Below are 17,529 nucleotides of genomic sequence, written 5' to 3' on the forward strand. Positions count from 1 at the left end.
CCATGTATATTATACAGCAATGTCTTTGCATGCCAAAGGTTGAGTCCTCCAGACTCGTCGTCCATGTGCAAGGCAAATATTATCAACACATCTAGGTACACCTAAATAAGCGGCCATCCATATGCGCAAATCCCAGTTCCTTTCTAAGATGCTCAGCCATACAAAATAAATAAAATTCTTTTTTTGTGTGTGTGGAAGGGATAGCATCTGGAACTTTGCAAATAACAGGGATAGAAGCAGGATCTAAATCTTTGCAAGAGGACAGAGATGCAACCTGGGTCTAGATATTTGCAAGGGAATGGGGTGGAGTGAAACTAGAACTTTGCAAGACATGGGTGGGATCTGGATCTAGATCTTGGCAAGACAACAGGACCTGGATCTAGATCTTGGCATAGGGATGGTCTGGTCTAGATCTCTGCAAGGTGACAGGGATGGGATCTAAATCGTTGCAAGATTAGCGGGAAGGAATCGATCTGGAAAGTAGGCATGATGGGGCTACCTAAAACCTATCATAACTTGTCTTCACTGGCCACTTGGGTTATGACTTTGAACTAGCCGCTATCTCTTATCTTAATCTACCTCGCAAGCTTTCTTGTAGAAGAAATTGGGGAAAGTAGTACGTATGTATACTCCTTGGCATTCTTAAGAGGAAAACTGCAATTAAAATACGACAAAAATGAGCTAAGCATAGGCATTTTAAGTGTGATGACTAGGGAATTATGCTTGATAAAGGTGCTTTGAATGATTAAATGCACTTTACGTCTCAAATTATCTGCCTAAGAGCCACTGATTCTGCAGAAGTATGTACGTGTCAAATTCTAGCGTAGAGATTAAAATGTGGATGAGCCAGAAGGTCTCTGTTAAGTATTGTATAATATATATTGTAAAAATAAAAATAAAAATGGATTTCTACGAGACGGCTTGCGAGTTTTGTCATTTGCTCTTTTACAGGAAAATCTGATCCTATTTTAAAGGGATACAAACCTTTAGGAAAACAGTAATGAAAAAAAAAAATGGTAACCTGATGCTTTTCTGAATTATTATTATTATTATTATTATTATTATTATTATTATTATTATTATTATTATTATTATTATTGGGGATTTACAGTTTACACATCCTTACTGATTTTGCACAATTCCAAAAAAAAAAAAAAAACCCAGCTTCCCCACAAAGTTTTGACTGATTGACATGACCACATTTCAAGATCTGGATGATGGTGTATTTCTCAACCTTAGCAAATTTAAAACGCCTGGACTTCAAACTCACTTGGCAGTTATAAAAATAGAATCACATGAATGAAGAATAAAACTCCCATAAGTCCCTAATCAGGGGCATTCTGGGAGTTGAAGTCCACACATCTTAAAAGCATGCGAAGTGAGGAATTCTGGGAATTGGAGCCCCGACACCTTTAAAGATTGAGAAAGGACAGCTGGGCTTCCCTTAAACCAGAGGTGAGCAACTGTGGCCCTTTTAAAACCTATGGACTTCGACTCCCAGAATTCCTGAGTCAGCACGGCTGTCTCAGGAATTCTGGGAGTTGAAGTCCACAGGTTGTAAAAGGGCCGTATTTGCCCACCTCTGCCTTAAGCGGCAAGCCGCAAGCTGCCCTAACATCTCCAAGGCGCATGCGCAACACTCCCTGGTCGACCTGCCTCGCGCGCATGCGCCCCTGAGTACCTTTTCCCACGAAGGCCACCGCCTCTGCGCCTCATCCCTAGAGAGCCTTTTTAAAGCGAGGCGGAAGCGGAAGTGACGCCTGCTTCCTTCTGCTGGGCGACATTTCCGGAGCGAAGGCGTCTGTGAAGAGAAGAAGAGTCGAGAGAGGCGAAGGCTGGAGCCCGCGGTTCCTCGGCTTCCGAGTCCCAGGTGTGGAAGCGGTCGTGGGGGGAGAGGCCCGCCGGCGCCCCCTCTCCGCCACGCCGAGGGCCAGGGCCCCGGTTGCCCCGCCGCTCTCCCGCCTGGAGGCTGCTGAGGCAGGGCGCGAGGGGGAGCGGCCACGCCCCCTTTGGGAGGGGAGTGACGTCACAGCCTCCCCCCCCCTCCTTCCCCCAGTTCAGTTCATAGACCAGAATGAAGAGGTTGGGATCCCGAAAGGCGAAGACCCGGGTTCGAGTCTCCACGTTGCCAACATGGTCCTGGGGGTGGCTGGCTCCCCCTCCTCCTAAAAGGGAACTTAGTTAGGGGAGCCCCCCCTAAGTTCTAGGGGGGAGTCTCTTCCCTCCCCCTCCCCAATTTTATCCTCCCCCTGACAGCCCTGTGAATTAAAGGGGTTAATAAAGACGGGCTCTGGGTTCCAATCCTGCAAAACCTCAAGCCAGTTTCAGGCCTGTTGGACAACAGCTCCCAGAATTCCCAGCCAGCACGCGCTCCTTGTCTGTCCACCTCTGTCGGATGGGTAGCCTGATTGACAGATGGACAGACGGGTTGATGGACATAAAAAAGGGACTGATGGGGTAGACCGAAGGGTCCACTCAACCCATTGAGAAAGTTTTGGGCAGTCGCTTGCTTAACCTGACCTACGTGCCAGGATGTTGGGTAGTGGATAAAAGAAGATTTTAATCCTTACAGGCAAGATATTTCAAGAATGATTTCAAGAGTCCTTGGTGCTCTCTTGAGCCCCGTTGTTCACTTGCGGGGCATTTCATCGCCCGACGTCAGCAGTGCAACCAAGCTCAGAGAGCATCAAGGAGCCCAGAGTCCTCCTCCTCCACTCCACAAACCCTATTCCCTCCTAGCCCTGATGATGTTCCCTAGGTGGGTAATTTATTATTATTTATTAATTCGATTTGTATGCCGCCCCTCTCTGAAGACTCAGGGCGGCTCACAATGCATTTAAAATCATTATTAAAAACATTTAAGAATTAAAAACATTAAAACTCATTCACACCATTCATGGCCGGATCTCGCCAGATCGCAAGAGCGAGATCAACGACCCCAGGCCTGCCGGAAAAGCCAGGTCTTCACCGCTTTTCGGAAGGCCAATAGGGTGGGGATGGTCCGGACTTCAGGAGGTAACTGGTTCCAGAGAGCTGGGGCAGCCACAGAGAAGGCCCTCCCCTGCGGGTCCACCAGCTTGCATTGTTTAGCTGACAGGACCCGGAGGAGACCAACACTGTGGGATCTTACCAGTCACTGGGAGTTATGCGGTAGAAGGCGGTCTCGAAGATACCCTGGCCCTGAGCCATGTAATGAAACGTCTGCAAGAAAATCACCGAGAAAGCAACAAGGACACCACACTCCTCCTCCTCCTCACTCACTCACTCCACAAACCCCATTCCCTCCTAGCTCTGATGGTGTTTCCTAGTTGGGTAATGAAACATCTGCAAGGAAAACAGCCAAGCTCCAAAGAGCGTCAGGGACTCCACGGTTCCACCCTGAGCTGCAAATATTCTCTTCTATTGCAATATACGTTAGCTCATCACCCCCTTCGATTGTTTTGCAGCAGTCACGGAAGTCATGGCTACGGATTGGCTTGGAAGCATCGTCTCGATCAGTTGTGGAGACAGCCTGGGAGTCTACCAGGGAAGAGTGTCTGCGGTGAACCAAGCTAGCCAGACAATTTCACTCACACAGCCTTTCCATAACGGAGTCAAATGTTTGGTACCGGAGGTTACCTTCAGGTAAATGCTCCCCCGTGACTCTTCATTGAGGCCTGAAAACTGAATGTTGCAGGTTTTTTTCTGAAAATGCACATTGCAGGGAGCTTTACAGATTTACGGTACATGTAGTTTATGCTTCATTTTTCAAGGCTTCTGGCTGATGTCGAATTGGGTTGCTATCATTTTTAAATTTATTTTTGCAATATGTGTTTATAAGGGAGATGGGTTATTTGGAAACCCAGCAGCCTGGAAGTCTGTCCATCCTTACAAAAGGGAGTTAAAGAATGGCTTGTCTTGGGAGCATCTGAACATTGTTTACGGCTGCTAATCTCAGAGAAAAGGTTTCACAAACCTACCAGTTTTTTTTTTCCTCCACGTAAACATATAAAATATATGTTTATATTTTGGGAAAGGTTCTTCTAATAGTGTAATGAGCTGTAGTGCACAGTGGTTAGAATCCATTACTGCCAGCTGCCTTCAGTTTGGCTCAAAGTTGACTCAGGCTTCCATCCTTCCGAGGTGGGTAAAATCAGGACCCAGATAGTTGGGGCAACAGGCTGACTCTTTAAACCGCTTAGAGAGATTTCCTTCCTCCCTCCCTCCCTCCCTCCCTCCCTCCCAGTGGTTACAATGCAGCATTGTAGGCTAACTCTGCCCACTGCCAGCAGTTCAATCCTGAATGGCTCAAGGTTGACTCAGCCTTCCATCCTTCCAAGGTGGGTAAAATTAAGACCCAGATTGTTGGGGGCAAGAGGCTGTTCCTTTAAAACACTTAGAGGGGGCTGTAAAGGACTGTGAAGTGGGATATAAGTGTGATTGCTATTGCTATTCTGATGGTCAAACGATAAACCACGATGGTTTATGTTCCTATACAGCACTCTTCCCCAACCTGAAGCCCTCAAGATGCGTAGCTCTTCCTTTTCTATCCCACGCCGGCAAACAGGACAGAGGATGCGATGAGAGGCAAGCACTACGGCCAATTTAATCTCATCTCTGGTCCTCTCCCCCTGTTTAGGGCTGGGGATATCACTGAGCTGAAGATCCTGGAGATTCCAGGCCTTGGTGATAACGGACAATGTGGAGACTTCCAGCACCCCGACCTTGGCATTCCTGCTCTCGAGTGTCTGGGTGGTGCCAGTCAGAACGGCACTGGCAAATTGCTGAAGAAGCCTAGCAGTGCTCCACAGAACATCCCCAGGAGAACCGACGTGAAGACTCAAGAGGTTGCTCTTTCTCCCCAGCTGCACCCCTGTTCTAAGAGCTACATGGACCGGCACATGGAATCCTTGAACCCATCCAAAAACTTCCGCCGCAGGCACAACTCGTGTGAGTGTCTCTTAGGGACTTCTTTTGGGTAGTCTCAATGGTCCCACCTTGGCGTAGCTGTGGTTACGGTCTGTTGCTCTGTCTGCTTTGTCTACGACAGAGGCCCCCAACCTTTGGGGATCAATTGTTATGGCTTATCGGCCGCTGGCCCAGTGGTGGGTTTCAAATTTTTTTAGTAAATTTAGTTCTGTGGGCTTGGCTTGGTGGGTATGGCAGGGGAAGGATATTGCAAAATCACCATTCCCACCCCACTCCAGGGGAAGGATATTGTAAAATCTCCATTCCTTCCCCAATCCAGGGGAAGGTTACTACAAAATCCCCATTTCCTCCCGATCAGCTGGGACTCAGGAGGCAGAGAATAGGCGTGGATGGGGCCAGTCAGAATTTTTACTACCGGTTCTCCGAACTACTCAAAATTTCTGCTACCCGTTCTCCAGAACTGGTCAGAACCTGCTGAAACCCACCTCTGCGCCGGCCCCTCCAGCAGCCAAATCAGGAGGAGGAGGAGTGGGAGTCAGGGTCAGCATCAAGGCAACCTGAGAGCTCCAAGAGGGAAATGGGAATGGAGCTGGCAGAGAGAGAGAGAGAGAGAGAGAAGTGGAGCCTGGGCTGTCCGTCAGCCCTCAGATGGAGAGTCAACAGCCCCCAGGTCTGGAGGTGGCTGATGAGGAAGAGGAGGAACAGCTGGGTCCAGTGTCTGATATGTGGATGCACAGAAGGCAGAGGAGAGGAGAGCAGTGGAAATCTATGGGCCGGTCCTTGGGATGGAAGAGCCACTACTACTAGAGAAGCCCGTCCCTAGCCCTGGGGATAAAAGGCAGGGGGCGGAGATGAATAGATGTGGCAGACAACTAATTCATCTTTCCTGCCGGACAGACCTGTTAGCCTGCGTCGAGAGAGAAAACTTTTGCCGGGGCTGCCGGGGCTCCCTAATAATGGAATCATTGCTTCAACTTCAGAGGGTTTCTCGTGTTTGGGGACAATTGGGTCAGAACACCGGTTCCGTGGAGAGAGGTTTTTCCGTGGACCGGAAGAGGTGTGGTTTTGGGTGCTGTCTGCATCCCACAGATGGGGCTATGCTTGTTTGCGTGGCCCGGTTTCTGGCATGCTACGGCCCGGGAGTTTGGGACCCCTGCCTTCGACTCTGTCCTCGTCAGCAAATCCCCGGCGGCTCTTCTGACCTCCGTTTCCTGTCTTTCCCCTCAGGGTCGTCCAGTAGCCGTCACCCCAACCAGGCGACCCCAAAAAAAAGCGGCATGAAGAATGGCCAGATGAAGAACAAGGACGACGAGTGCTTTGGGGACGACATCGAAGAGATTCTGGATACCGATTTCGACTTTGAGGGCAACCTGGCCCTCTTCGATAAGGCCGCCGTGTTTGAGGAGATCGAAACCTACGAAAGGAAGAGCGGCACCCGCTCCCGGGGCACGCCCAGCGAGAAGGCGGCCGCCCGTTACCGCCACGACGAGAACATCTTGGAGTCGGAGCCCATCGTGTACAGACGGATCACCGTTCCCCAGGCGAGCAAAGAGTTCTGCACCGGTACGTCGGGATTTTCACAATCACAGGTAGTCCTCGAGTCGCAGCAGTTCGTTTAGTGACCCTTCCGAGTCGAAAGGGCCCTGAAAAAAAATGGACTTAGGACTGTTTATTCACAATTAACCAACGTTGTAGCATCTCCGTGGTCACGTGATCGAGATTCAGACGCGTGGCAGCTGGCTCGTATTTATGACGGTTGCGGTGTCCCGGGCAGTGGTGAAATCCAATTTTTTTTACTACCTGTTCTGTGGGCGTGGTTTGGTGGGCGTGGTGTGGCTTGGTGAGTGTGGCAAGGGAAGGATACTGCAAAATCCCCATTCCCACTCCACTCCAGGGAAAGGATACTGCAAAATCTCGATTCCCATCCCACTCCGGGGGAAGGATACTGCAAAATCCCCATTCCCTCCCCACTCCAGGGGAAAGGATATTGCAAAATCCCCATTCCCTCCCCACTCCAGGGGAAAGGATACTGCAAAATCCCCATTCCCTCCCCACTCCAGGGGAAAGGATACTGCAAAACCCCCATTCCCTCCCCACTCCAGGGGAAAGGATATTGCAAAATCCCCATTCCCACCCCACTCCGGGGCCAGCCAGAGGTATATGCCGATTCTTCGAACTACTCAAAATTTCTGCTACCGGTTCTCCAAAACCTGTCAGAACCTGCTGGATTTCACCCCTGGTCCCCCCTTTTTGCAACCTTCCGGCAAGCAAAGTCCACGGGGAACCCAGATTCTCTCAACAGCCATGTTGCTAACTTAAGAACTGCAGTGATTCACTTAGCAACAGTGGCAAGGAAGGTCGTAACACTTGGCGAACCTCGCCTAACCACTGCCTCGCTTAGCAACATAAATTTTGGCTGAACTGAGGTCGCAGGTCGAAGGCTTCCTGTAAACTTTAGAAAACTATTTGGGGTGGGTGCTTTGAAAAGAAAGGTCTAATACCGGTAAGTCCTCGGCTTATGATGCCAGTTGAGCCCAAAATTTCTGTCTTCAAGTGAGTTTTGCCCCATTTTACGACCTGCCTTGCCCCGTTGTTAAGTGAATCTCCCCAGTTGTTAAATTAGTAACCTGGTTGTTAAGTGAATCTGGCTTCCCCCATTGACTTTGCTTGTCAGCAGGTCGCCAAAGGGGATTGTGTGATGCTGCATCCGTCATAAATAAATCCGTCAATTGCCAAGCATCTGAATTTTGATCACACGACCCTGGGGATGCTGCAGGGGGTCGTAAGTGTGAAGAACGGTCATAAGTCGCTTTTTTGAGTGCGGTCACTAAACGAGCTGTTGTAAGTGGAGGACTACCTGTACCGATGTGGCTACTCTCCATTTACTTTAGATCAGTGTTTCTCAACCTTGGAAGCTTGAAGATGGGTGGACTTCAACTCCCAGAATCCCCCAGCCAGCGCTGCTGGCTGGGGGATTCTGGGAGTTGAAGTCCACCCATCTTCAAGCTACCAAGGTTGAGAAACACTGCTTTAGATGCTTTCCCCAAAGGAGCGATGGGAGGAAGCGGATGCATCCGGCCGCCGCTGGCCCCTGGTGCTCCTGTGAAACGCGTCCCAGTTGCCTTCAGCAAATCAGATTAGGCCACAAAGCCAGAGCCGTGATTCTCACATGATTCTCCTTTAAATGGAGGGTGACCGCAGCCGAGTGGAGGAAAATGTAGTTCGTGCAGGCAAAAAGCCCGTTAGGGGTTTACAGGCAACCAATCGAAGCCAGCAAAAAGCCCGTTAGGGGTTTACAGGCAACCAATCGAAGCCAGCAAAAAGCCCGTTAGGGGTTTACAGGCAACCAATCGAAGCCAGCAAAAAGCCCGTTAGGGGTTTACAGGCAACCAATCGAAGCCAGCAAAAAGCCCGTTAGGGGTTTACAGGCAACCAATCGAAGCCAGCAAAAAGCCCGTTAGGGGTTTACAGGCAACCAATCGAAGCCAGCAAAAAGCCCGTTAGGGGTTTACAGGCAACCAATCGAAGCCAGCAAAAAGCCCGTTGGGGGTTTACAGGCAACCAATCGAAGCCAGCAAAAAGCCCGTTGGGGGTTTACAGGCAACCAATCGAAGCCAGCAACCGTCATAAGGCACACGGGGCGAATGAGGGCAGGATTTGGAATAAATTGGAATTAAAAGAGTTGGAGGGAAAAGCGGGAGCCCAGCCAAGGAAGCCTAACGTCGTCCTTCGGCGCCCCTCGCAAAGCTGTATCAGCCGCATCTAACTTTTGAGTTGGCAACCCCGGCGATAACCACATCCAGTCCTAAGTCGATTCGTTCTACTCTTCTATCTCCCAGTCCCGGTGTAATTTAAACCTGGCTCTCGGCCAGCCTCTGGTTGCAGCTCTGTAATTACACACACACACATATATATATATATATATATTTTCCCCTCCAGCTTTACACGCTACCTTTTTAGATTGCCGCCGCCTTTTCTGAGTTTACTTAAGACCGTCTGGTTGTGATAAGCTGGTCCGACTGGTTGCCCTTGCGTGAGTGAGAGAAGCAGGGAGGGGAATCCTCGGTGCTCTCACGCTCCCGTCCGAGAACAATTAGCACAAAGCATCCGGCGGCCCTTAGTGTAGCGCCCGTCCTTGCGTGCCGCGGGGCTGTGTCATCGCACACCTTATCTTTCTCGTGTTCCCGACAAAGATCCCCTTACATGGGAGCCAAGAGCTGCGGAGGCACGCGAGGCCGGCAATACGAGAATGTCGAAAGAGGCCTGTTTCTCTTGGAGAGTAGCCCAAACCCTGCACGCCCTCCATTCGCCACCTTTGGGGCTCAAGGGCAGTACAAGTAGTCCTCGGGTTACAACCGGTTGCTGAGCGTTTGCTCACTTCCCAAACTGCGCCCAGAGCGAACGCCGGGTTTGCATTTAAAAACAGAATAACAGTAACGGAGTGGGAAGTCCAACTCTCTGCTTGAGCAGGAAATCCTATACCAGGGATGGCTAACCTTTTCCAGACCGAGTGCCCAAAGCGTGCCCAAACCCCCAAAATGCAAAGTGTAAGTGGCCTGCCCCCCAAGTGTGTGTGCCCCACGCATGTGCCCTGCCTCTATGCACACGCCCTGCCCTCCTGTACATGCCTCACGCATGCGTGGCAGAGACCCAAAGACCAGCTGGAGGCCTGCGCGGCGGAGCTAAACTGGGGTGAAGGCTCGCGTGCCCACAGAGAGGGTGCCAAGTGCCACCTCTGGCGCACACGCCACAGGTTCGCCATCACAGCCCTATACTATTCCAGACAGATGGTCGTCCAGTCTCTTCTTAAAAGCCTCCCACAACTTCTGAAGGCAAGTGGTTCCACTGATGAATTATTCTTACTGTTCGGAAGTTTCGCCTTAATTCTAGGTTGCTTCCCTCCTTGATTAGTTTCCCTCCATTGCTTCTTGTCTTGTCTTCAGGTGCTTTGGAGAAGAGCTTGACCCCCTCTTCTTCTTTGTGGTGGCCCCTTAATGACCCCTTGAGGACTACCTATCCTATTGTAACCAGCGTTGGTGTCTCTCTGCCTTTGAACAGGCAGGGCTGTTCCTTTTGCAATCAAGTTATCACTGTTGTAGTCTTGAGTTTCAAGAACAAAGTAGCCGTAGCATTGATACTTAATGCAATAAAGCCGATAAAGATAAGATGGGGACTTTAATTGGCTGTGAACATGCAAGGTCATACTAGACTCTCTTTTTCGGTGTAATAAGCTTCTCACGAGAGACATTAAGCCACTTGTTGTTGCCAGCTGGGTTCACAAGTCACGGTTCGCTTCGATTTGATTTGAGTTCACTCGTCCCTCTAAAGCCAAAACCAAACCAGGTTCTATCATGATTTAAAAACAAAAACAAAACCCCGATCTTGTGGTTACTCAGGTCCCCTGAAGATTTGGCATCGAGACTACTGAAATACTCTTGCAGAATAATCATCTTTTTTCTTTGCTTTCTTTGCTGTAGCTTTGCGTTAAAGAAGGAATGAAGTTCTTGTATTTGAGGGGCTGCTACAGAGAGGAGGAAGGGGGGTCAAGCTATTTTCCAAGGCACCTGAAGGCCAGACAAGGAATAATGGATGGAAACTGATCAAGGAGAAAATCAATCTAGAAATAAGGAGGAATTTCCTGACAGTGAGAACAATCAACCGATGGAACTGAAGTTGCCTTCAGAAGCTGTGGGAGCTTCATCACTGGAAGCTTTCGAGAAGTTTAGTCTAGTCTAGTGAAGAGACTAGAGGGGGAGACATGATAGCAATGTTCCAATACTTGAGGGGCTGCCACAGAGAGGAGGAAGGGGGTCAAGCTGTTCTCCAAAGCACCTGAAGGCCAAACAAGGAATAATGGAAGGAAACTGATCAAGGAGAGATTCAACCTAGAAATGAAGGAGGAATTTCCTGACAGAACAATCAACCCATGGAACTGAAGTTGCCTTCTGGAGTTTGTGGATGCTTCATCACTGGAGGCCTTCAAGAAGAGACCGGACTGCCATCTGTCAGAAATGGTGTAGGGTCTCCTGCTTAGGTGGGGGGGTTGGACTAGATGACCTACAAGGTCCCTTCCGACTCTGTTAATCTGTAACAATGGGCTCTGGGAGCTGAAGAAATTCTCAGTAACCCCTTTTTTTTAGCATGACGGAGGTGTTGTTAACTGTAGTTCAGCCACATCTGGAGGCCCACGACACCCCTGCTTTTTGAAGGTATGGATTCTGTACATCAGCTCTGAAACCTGCCTAAGTCTCTCTTAAGCTTGTTTACATGCCGGCGTATAGAATTGGGAGCACCCATAGTTCCTGGAGCTTTTTATGACTGAAAAAGCCACTCATTGTGTCAATGGTCCTAAAGAACTCTGGGATGGGATGGCCAAGTTTAAAAGGGTCGAGCCCCATTGCTTAAACCTGACCTCCCTTCGGATGACGACTTGAATTATGGATCTGCCCTACTCCTTTTGCTCAGGGCCTCTTGATAACTCTCTTCCCATTCTGCATTTCAGATTCTGGCTTGGTAGTCCCAAGCGTCTCTTACGAGCTACACAAAAAACTGCTTTCCGTGGCCGAGAAACACGGCTTGACTCTCGAACGGAGGTTGGAAATGACAGGTGTGTGCGCCAGCCAGATGGCCCTGAGTTTGCTCGGAGGACCCAACAGGTAATAGCCATAGCGCTTAGACATATATATCGCTTCACAGTGCTTTTACAGCCGTCTCTAAGGGTTTACAGAGTCAGCATATTGTCCCCCAACAATCTGGTTCTTAATTTTACCAACTTTGGAAGGATGGAAGGTTGAGTCAAAATTGAGCCACTCAGGATTGAACTGCTGGCAGTCGGCAGCATTAGCCTGCAATACTGCATTCTAACCACTGGGAGGGAAGGGAGAGGGGAGAGGAGAGGAGAGGAAAGGGAGAGGAGAGGAGGAAAGGAAAGGAAAGGGAGAGGAGAGGAAGAAAGGAAAGAGAGAGAGAGAAAGGGAAAGGAGAGGAAAGGAAAGAAAAAGGAGAGGAGAGAAAGAAAGGGAAAAGAAAGGAAGAGGAGGGGAGAGAAGGGGAAGAAAGGAAAGGAAAGGGAGAGAGAGAGAGAGAGAAAGAAGGGGAAAGGAAAGGAAAGGAGCTATAGCACTTAGATTTATATACCGCTTCAGAATGCTTTACAAGCCCTCTCTTAAGTGGTTTATAGAGTCAGCGTCTTGCCCCAAAAAATCTGGGTCCTCATTTTACCCACCTTGGAAGGAGGGAAGGCTGAGTCAACCTTGAGCCTGGTGAGATTCAAACTGCCAAATTGCTGGCAGACGGCAGTCAGCAGAAGTAGCCTGCAGTACTGCACTGTGCCACTGCGGTAAAGGATTCGAAGTTTCTTTTCCTAGAGAAAGCGACAAGTTTTCTTTGCTGCACCTTCGTCTGAAAATTCACGCTTCCACAAAACTAAATCCTTGTTCCCTTTCAGGCTGAACCCTAAAAACATTCACCAGCGACCTACCGTGGCCTTGTTGTGTGGCCCTCACGTGAAAGGGGCCCAGGGGATCAGCTGTGGTCGGCACCTCTCCAATCACGACGTGGACGTCATTCTGTTCCTCCCCAATTTCGTCAAGATGCTGGAATCGATCACCAATGAGCTGACGCTGTTCAGCAAGACGCAAGGGCAGCAAGTGTCCAGTATTAAAGGTAAATGCAAATGTGGAACGGAGCCTTTCAAATTATACGATGAATACGATGAACGGTTGCAGGAACTGGGCATGGCTAATCTAGTGAAGAGGAGACCAGGGGAGACATGATAGCAGTCTTCTAATATTTGAGAGGCTGCCCCAGAGAGGTGGGGGGGGGGGGTGTCAAGCTATTTTCCAAAGCACCTGAAGGCCAGGCAAGGAATAATGGATAGAAATTGATCAAGGAGAAAATCAACCTAGAAATAAGGAGTAATTTTCTGACAGAACAATCAACCCATGGAACAGAAGTTGCCTTCAGAAGTTGTGGGAGCTTCATCACTGGAGGCTTTCAAGAAGAGACTGGACTGCCCTCTGTCAGAAATGGTGTAGGGTCTCCTTGAGCTGGGGGTTGGACTAGATGACCTGGAAGGTCCCTTCCAACTCTGTTAATCTGTTAAAAAAAATTATCTCTCAATTCCAGAGTCTACATTAGTAAGCCCCCCAAATCATAAAACACGGTAAAAGCAAAAGCATAAAATACAAACAGAAAGACGGGATGAAACTTTAAAACGCTGCCTGCTATTTAAAAATGTTCCAGATCATCTCCTCGATTCCGCCACCATCTAAAAACGAGAAATTAAGGAGCTTGAATCAGGGTGTTCCCAGCACTCCATAAAACAATCCGTTTCAGTGATTCAGAAGTGGGGTCGCTTTATGGAACCCTCCAAAAGTCACCTAACATTTCGATGTTGGGCTCATGCTACAATTAATTCATTCATGCTTTTTGTACTCCCATGAACTTTCCACAAACCTTTGTACTTCCTCAGGAGGGGACGTCAAGATACCAAATCTTAAAACCTCTTAAAGTTCTTAAAATCAAATGTCTTTGTTTTAAGGGTGTGGGGTGGGGAGGCTTAGGAAGAAGATGGGGTGATGAAAATGGGAATCCAGCATGTTTCGGGGTGGTGGTAGAAGATTTGGAATATATTTTTGCTGATGTCCAAGTGGCAGCTGGAAGAAGCCAAGGAAGTTGAGATCCATGGAAGCTTCTAGATGCGAAAAGCATCAGCTGCCTTTAACAGCCTGTTAATTTTCAACCTTACGAGCTCCACCTAGTGGGGAGACCCTGGTTTATTTTTCTATCTCAGGGAGATAACCTGAACAGGTGAATCTGGTCGCAGGCTGAGGTGACAGATTAGATCAAGAGGACCCAAAGTCCTTTTATTTATTTATACACACACACACACACACACACACACACATTTGCTTTCTTTTCTTATCGTAGGTTTTTGTATATATTTTTCTTCAACCAGGTATTTTCCTACATAAACCAAGTTTCTCAAATTGCAGCCATAGCTCAGTGAAATCACATCCACTATCCTAGGCTTCTTCAGACAGCAAGGATGCATTTTGCTGCCTATTGGGAGACTAATATAGATCTATTTTGGAAACATCTATATTAGTCTCCCAATAGGCAGCAAGAAGCCTAGATAGTAGATGTGAATTCACTGAGCAATTTGAGAAATTTGGCTGCAATTTGAGAAACTTGGCTTACGTAGGAAAATACCTGGTTGAAGTTACTAATTTAACAACTACAGCCAGTTCCCTATAACAAGCGTGGCAAGAAAAGTCGTAAAAATGGGGCAAAATTCACTTAACGTCTCGCTTAGCAACAAAAATTTGGGGCTCCACTGATGGTCATTAAGCCGAGGACTGGCTGTATTCCACCATTCGCGGCCGGCTTCCATTTTTTATCTCCACCGCAGTTCAGTGTGAGAGGAAGTGGTTTGAAGCGATCCATGACGGGGGTTGAACCTCGATCTCCCACACTGGATCTCCCCCACTTAAGCCCAACATCCCATTAAAGGTAAAGGTTCCCCTCGCACATATGTGCTAGTCGTTCCCAACTCTAGGGGGCAGTGCTCATCTCTATTTCAAAGCCGAAGAGCCAGCGCTGTCCAAAGACGTCTCTGTGGTCATGTGGCCGGCATGACTAAACGCCAAAGGCGCATGGAACGCTGTTCCCTTCCCACCAAAGGTGGTCCCTATTTTTTCTACTTGCATTTTTTGCATGCTTTTGAATGGCTAGGTTGGCAGAAGCTGGGACAAGGAACGGGAGCTCGCTCCGTTACGCGGCACTAGGGATTCGAACCGCTGAACTGCCGACCTTTCGATGGACAATCTCAGCGTCTTAACCACTGAGCCACCGCGTCCCCTAGACACCCCATTAGCGAATGCCTAACGCCCTCTTTTTTTCTCCCCCCACCCCTCCCCCTTTAGATCTTCCAGAGACGCCTGTTGACTTAGTGATCAACTGCTTAGATTGCCACGAAAACGCTTTCCTGAGGGACCAGCCCTGGTACAAAGCTGCCGTAGACTGGGCCAACCAGAACAGAGCCCCCGTCCTCAGCTTGGACCCTCCCGTCAACGAAATGGAACAAGAAATCGACGCCAAGTGGTCTCTGGCCTTGGGGCTGCCGTTGTCGCTGGGCGAGAGGGCCGGCCGGCTGTACCTGTGCGACATCGGCATCCCGCAGAAAGTGTTCCAGGAGGTGGGCATAAATTACCACTCGCCTTTCGGCTGCAAATTTGTCATCCCTCTCCATTCGACCTAAAGGGCGGGAAACCCTGGCCTGTCATCCAGGAGAAGACAAAGCTCCGGCTACCCAGTGGATCCTGACCGTATGAAACATTTGTGGACGCCTTAAGGAGAAATATATATATATATATATTTTTGGGTAAACTTTCTGGGCTGTGTTTCTTCTCCAAAAGGAACACTGGCACAGCAGGTCAAGAAAAGCGCAAGGATTTCCCCCTTCCTCCGAGCCATCCGTGCACCTGTGCCATTGCCCGGAGGAGTCTTCAAAGGCAGCTCACGTTGATGGTGGGAAGATGAGCAAAAGTGTCCTCTTATCCCAGGAGCCCCGCTTCACTTTGGTTGGGTTACCAGACCCCTTGTGATTTTTTCTTTTAAACTTTTGGGGATTTTTTGGGGTGGTTGTTTGTTTTTTCCCAGCACTAGTGTGGGCGAAAGGTTGCTTGGGTAGCGCCCCGGCCTTCCACGATCACGGGGGAAACGATCACGATTTATCTGGGTTCCCTCCTATAGTGCTTGGATCGTCCTTTTCTTTCCACCTCAAGCGTTCTTGGACTTGCCACGTTTGGGTTGCAATCACGTGCTCCATTCCAGGGCCGGCCCTCGTTCCCCTCTCCCCCCCCCTCATCCTCGGCTCATGGCTTAACTAGCACTTGCTTCTCCCGTTGTGCTCGTTGAGTGAACGGTGCCCGTTGAGTGAACGGTGCCGTGTGGGTGTCGCGAGGACGCCTGGAGTGACGGAGGAACGGATAGGATCGTGCCAACGTTTAGGTCTCTACCGTAACTCGCGTCCTGCCATCTTACTGTGAAGAGCGTGCGCGGATGAATGACTATTCCTCGTGTGGGGTGTGTGTGTGTGTGTGAGTGTGACTGTGTGCACAAGACCGAAAGAACTAGGAGCTTTGTTGGGCCCATGCCGTTCCCATTGGATACAAAGGTCCAGGAAGATTTTAAGCGCTTTGACTCGGGCACAATGGTCTACTTCCCTTTATAAGGACCGCACACCTGTGCTTGCATGGAGCGAGAGAATGGATGTGATGTTGTCAGGTAGTCCACCTTTAAGAGGCAAACTGGCTGGCCACAATTGTGGTCCCGCACACTGAAAAGCCCATGAGCCACCCTTTCCGCAGGCGCTGCCGTAGCGATGCTTTGGTTCCTCTTCCGTTTCTCCCATTTTTGTGGGGAATTGTCTTAACGATGCTCTGCGGGGAGTCGGTTCTTGCTACGCGGGGGTGGGCTTGTTCCTGCAGTCCTTGGGCGCCGTCTAGATTTCGCGGGGGAGGGGGGGCTCCGTGTATTGATGAAGCGGGAAGCTTCAAGAAATCCACCACCGCGCTCAGCCTTTTCTCGTCTCCAAAGATGCCGTGCAGAAATCTCATGAATCACAGTGATTAAACTGCAGTAAAGCAGCTCGCTTGACAAGTCGTGTTCATTTCCATTCGCTCCCGACGCAGGAAACAAGTCGCTTTTTTCTCCCCAGAACCGTCAGCCCAGACTGAATCCGCACACTAAGTTAGGCTTAATTTTTTTTTTTAAAAAAAAACCCTTTTTACTATCCTGTAATCCCTTAATTCGGGGCAGAGTCAGGGCAACTGGATGATGCTGACCATTTTACTGGCCGGATGCCCTCCCTGATGCCTATGTGGAGTTTGCAGCAGATTTTTTTTTTTCTTTGCACCCTAGGAGAGAAACATCTGCCAGTACCTAGGATTGAACTCTCAACCTTCCGAGAGGGAGGCAAGCCCCTTCACCACTAGACCATTCTCTAGGCTTAAAATGATTTTTTTAAAAATAATTAAAATTGGAGACTGGGGCAGAGAACTTAACACGCCCCGATTCTTACTGTGGTGTTTACAGCAGTGCCATGCATATAACTTCCAATTTAATGGAAGTTGTACATCTTTTTTAAGATCAAACTGCAAGCTTGGGTTGAATTGATACCAAGATCTTCAGATGGTTGTGCAAATCCCTGAAAATCGGACCTTTTCCGTAAATCATCCCTAGGAATTACAAAACAGGGCTGGTGTAATAATGCCTTGGTAGACAATCATTATCAGCACTTTTTGGTAACTCATTTCAATTCAGGATTTGTCTTAACTGTCTAGTTTGGCATTCAAACCATACCTCTTATCAAATATTCCATTTAAAGCGGCTCATCTTCAGATAAAGTGTGTCTAAATATGTAAGCTAAGTCAGGCCTCAGAAGTCAGGTCCCAAAGACAATTTATTATATGAAACGCATTAAATGTTTGAACTGGTTTTCTTCTTTTAAATGCTTCCTTACTTTATTGATGCGTAATTTTTGAACATTACTAAATACAGAACATCTTCTCTCGGGGTGGGGGGGTGAAGAGTGGGGCCTGACTTTTGGTACACTCT

General features: G+C 48.9%; 1 protein-coding gene across 2 annotated transcripts; it reads left to right on the plus strand.

Annotated features, from left to right (window-relative positions):
• The first annotated feature begins 1,665 nt into the window (after positions 1–1,665).
• EDC3 (enhancer of mRNA decapping 3) lies at positions 1,666–17,409 on the plus strand. Of its 2 annotated transcripts, none has more exons than XM_034409551.2 (7): positions 1,666–1,870; positions 3,447–3,624; positions 4,619–4,929; positions 6,136–6,471; positions 11,411–11,564; positions 12,356–12,573; positions 14,835–17,409. In XM_034409551.2, the coding sequence occupies exons 2-7, from the start codon at positions 3,461–3,463 to the stop codon at positions 15,167–15,169; spliced, it is 1,518 nt and encodes a 505-aa protein (XP_034265442.2). In that variant the 5' UTR covers positions 1,666–1,870; positions 3,447–3,460; the 3' UTR covers positions 15,170–17,409. The 2 variants fall into 2 exon arrangements, with proteins under 2 accessions (XP_034265442.2, XP_087734231.1); XM_087878105.1 differs by having other exon boundaries at positions 1,759–1,870; positions 4,479–4,929.
• Positions 17,410–17,529: the final 120 nt, after the last annotated feature.

The sequence above is a fragment of the Pantherophis guttatus genome, chromosome 13 (genome assembly GCF_059756535.1).
Source record: "Pantherophis guttatus breed Tessera chromosome 13, ASM5975653v1, whole genome shotgun sequence".
NCBI classification, from domain to species: Eukaryota; Metazoa; Chordata; class Lepidosauria; order Squamata; family Colubridae; genus Pantherophis; species Pantherophis guttatus.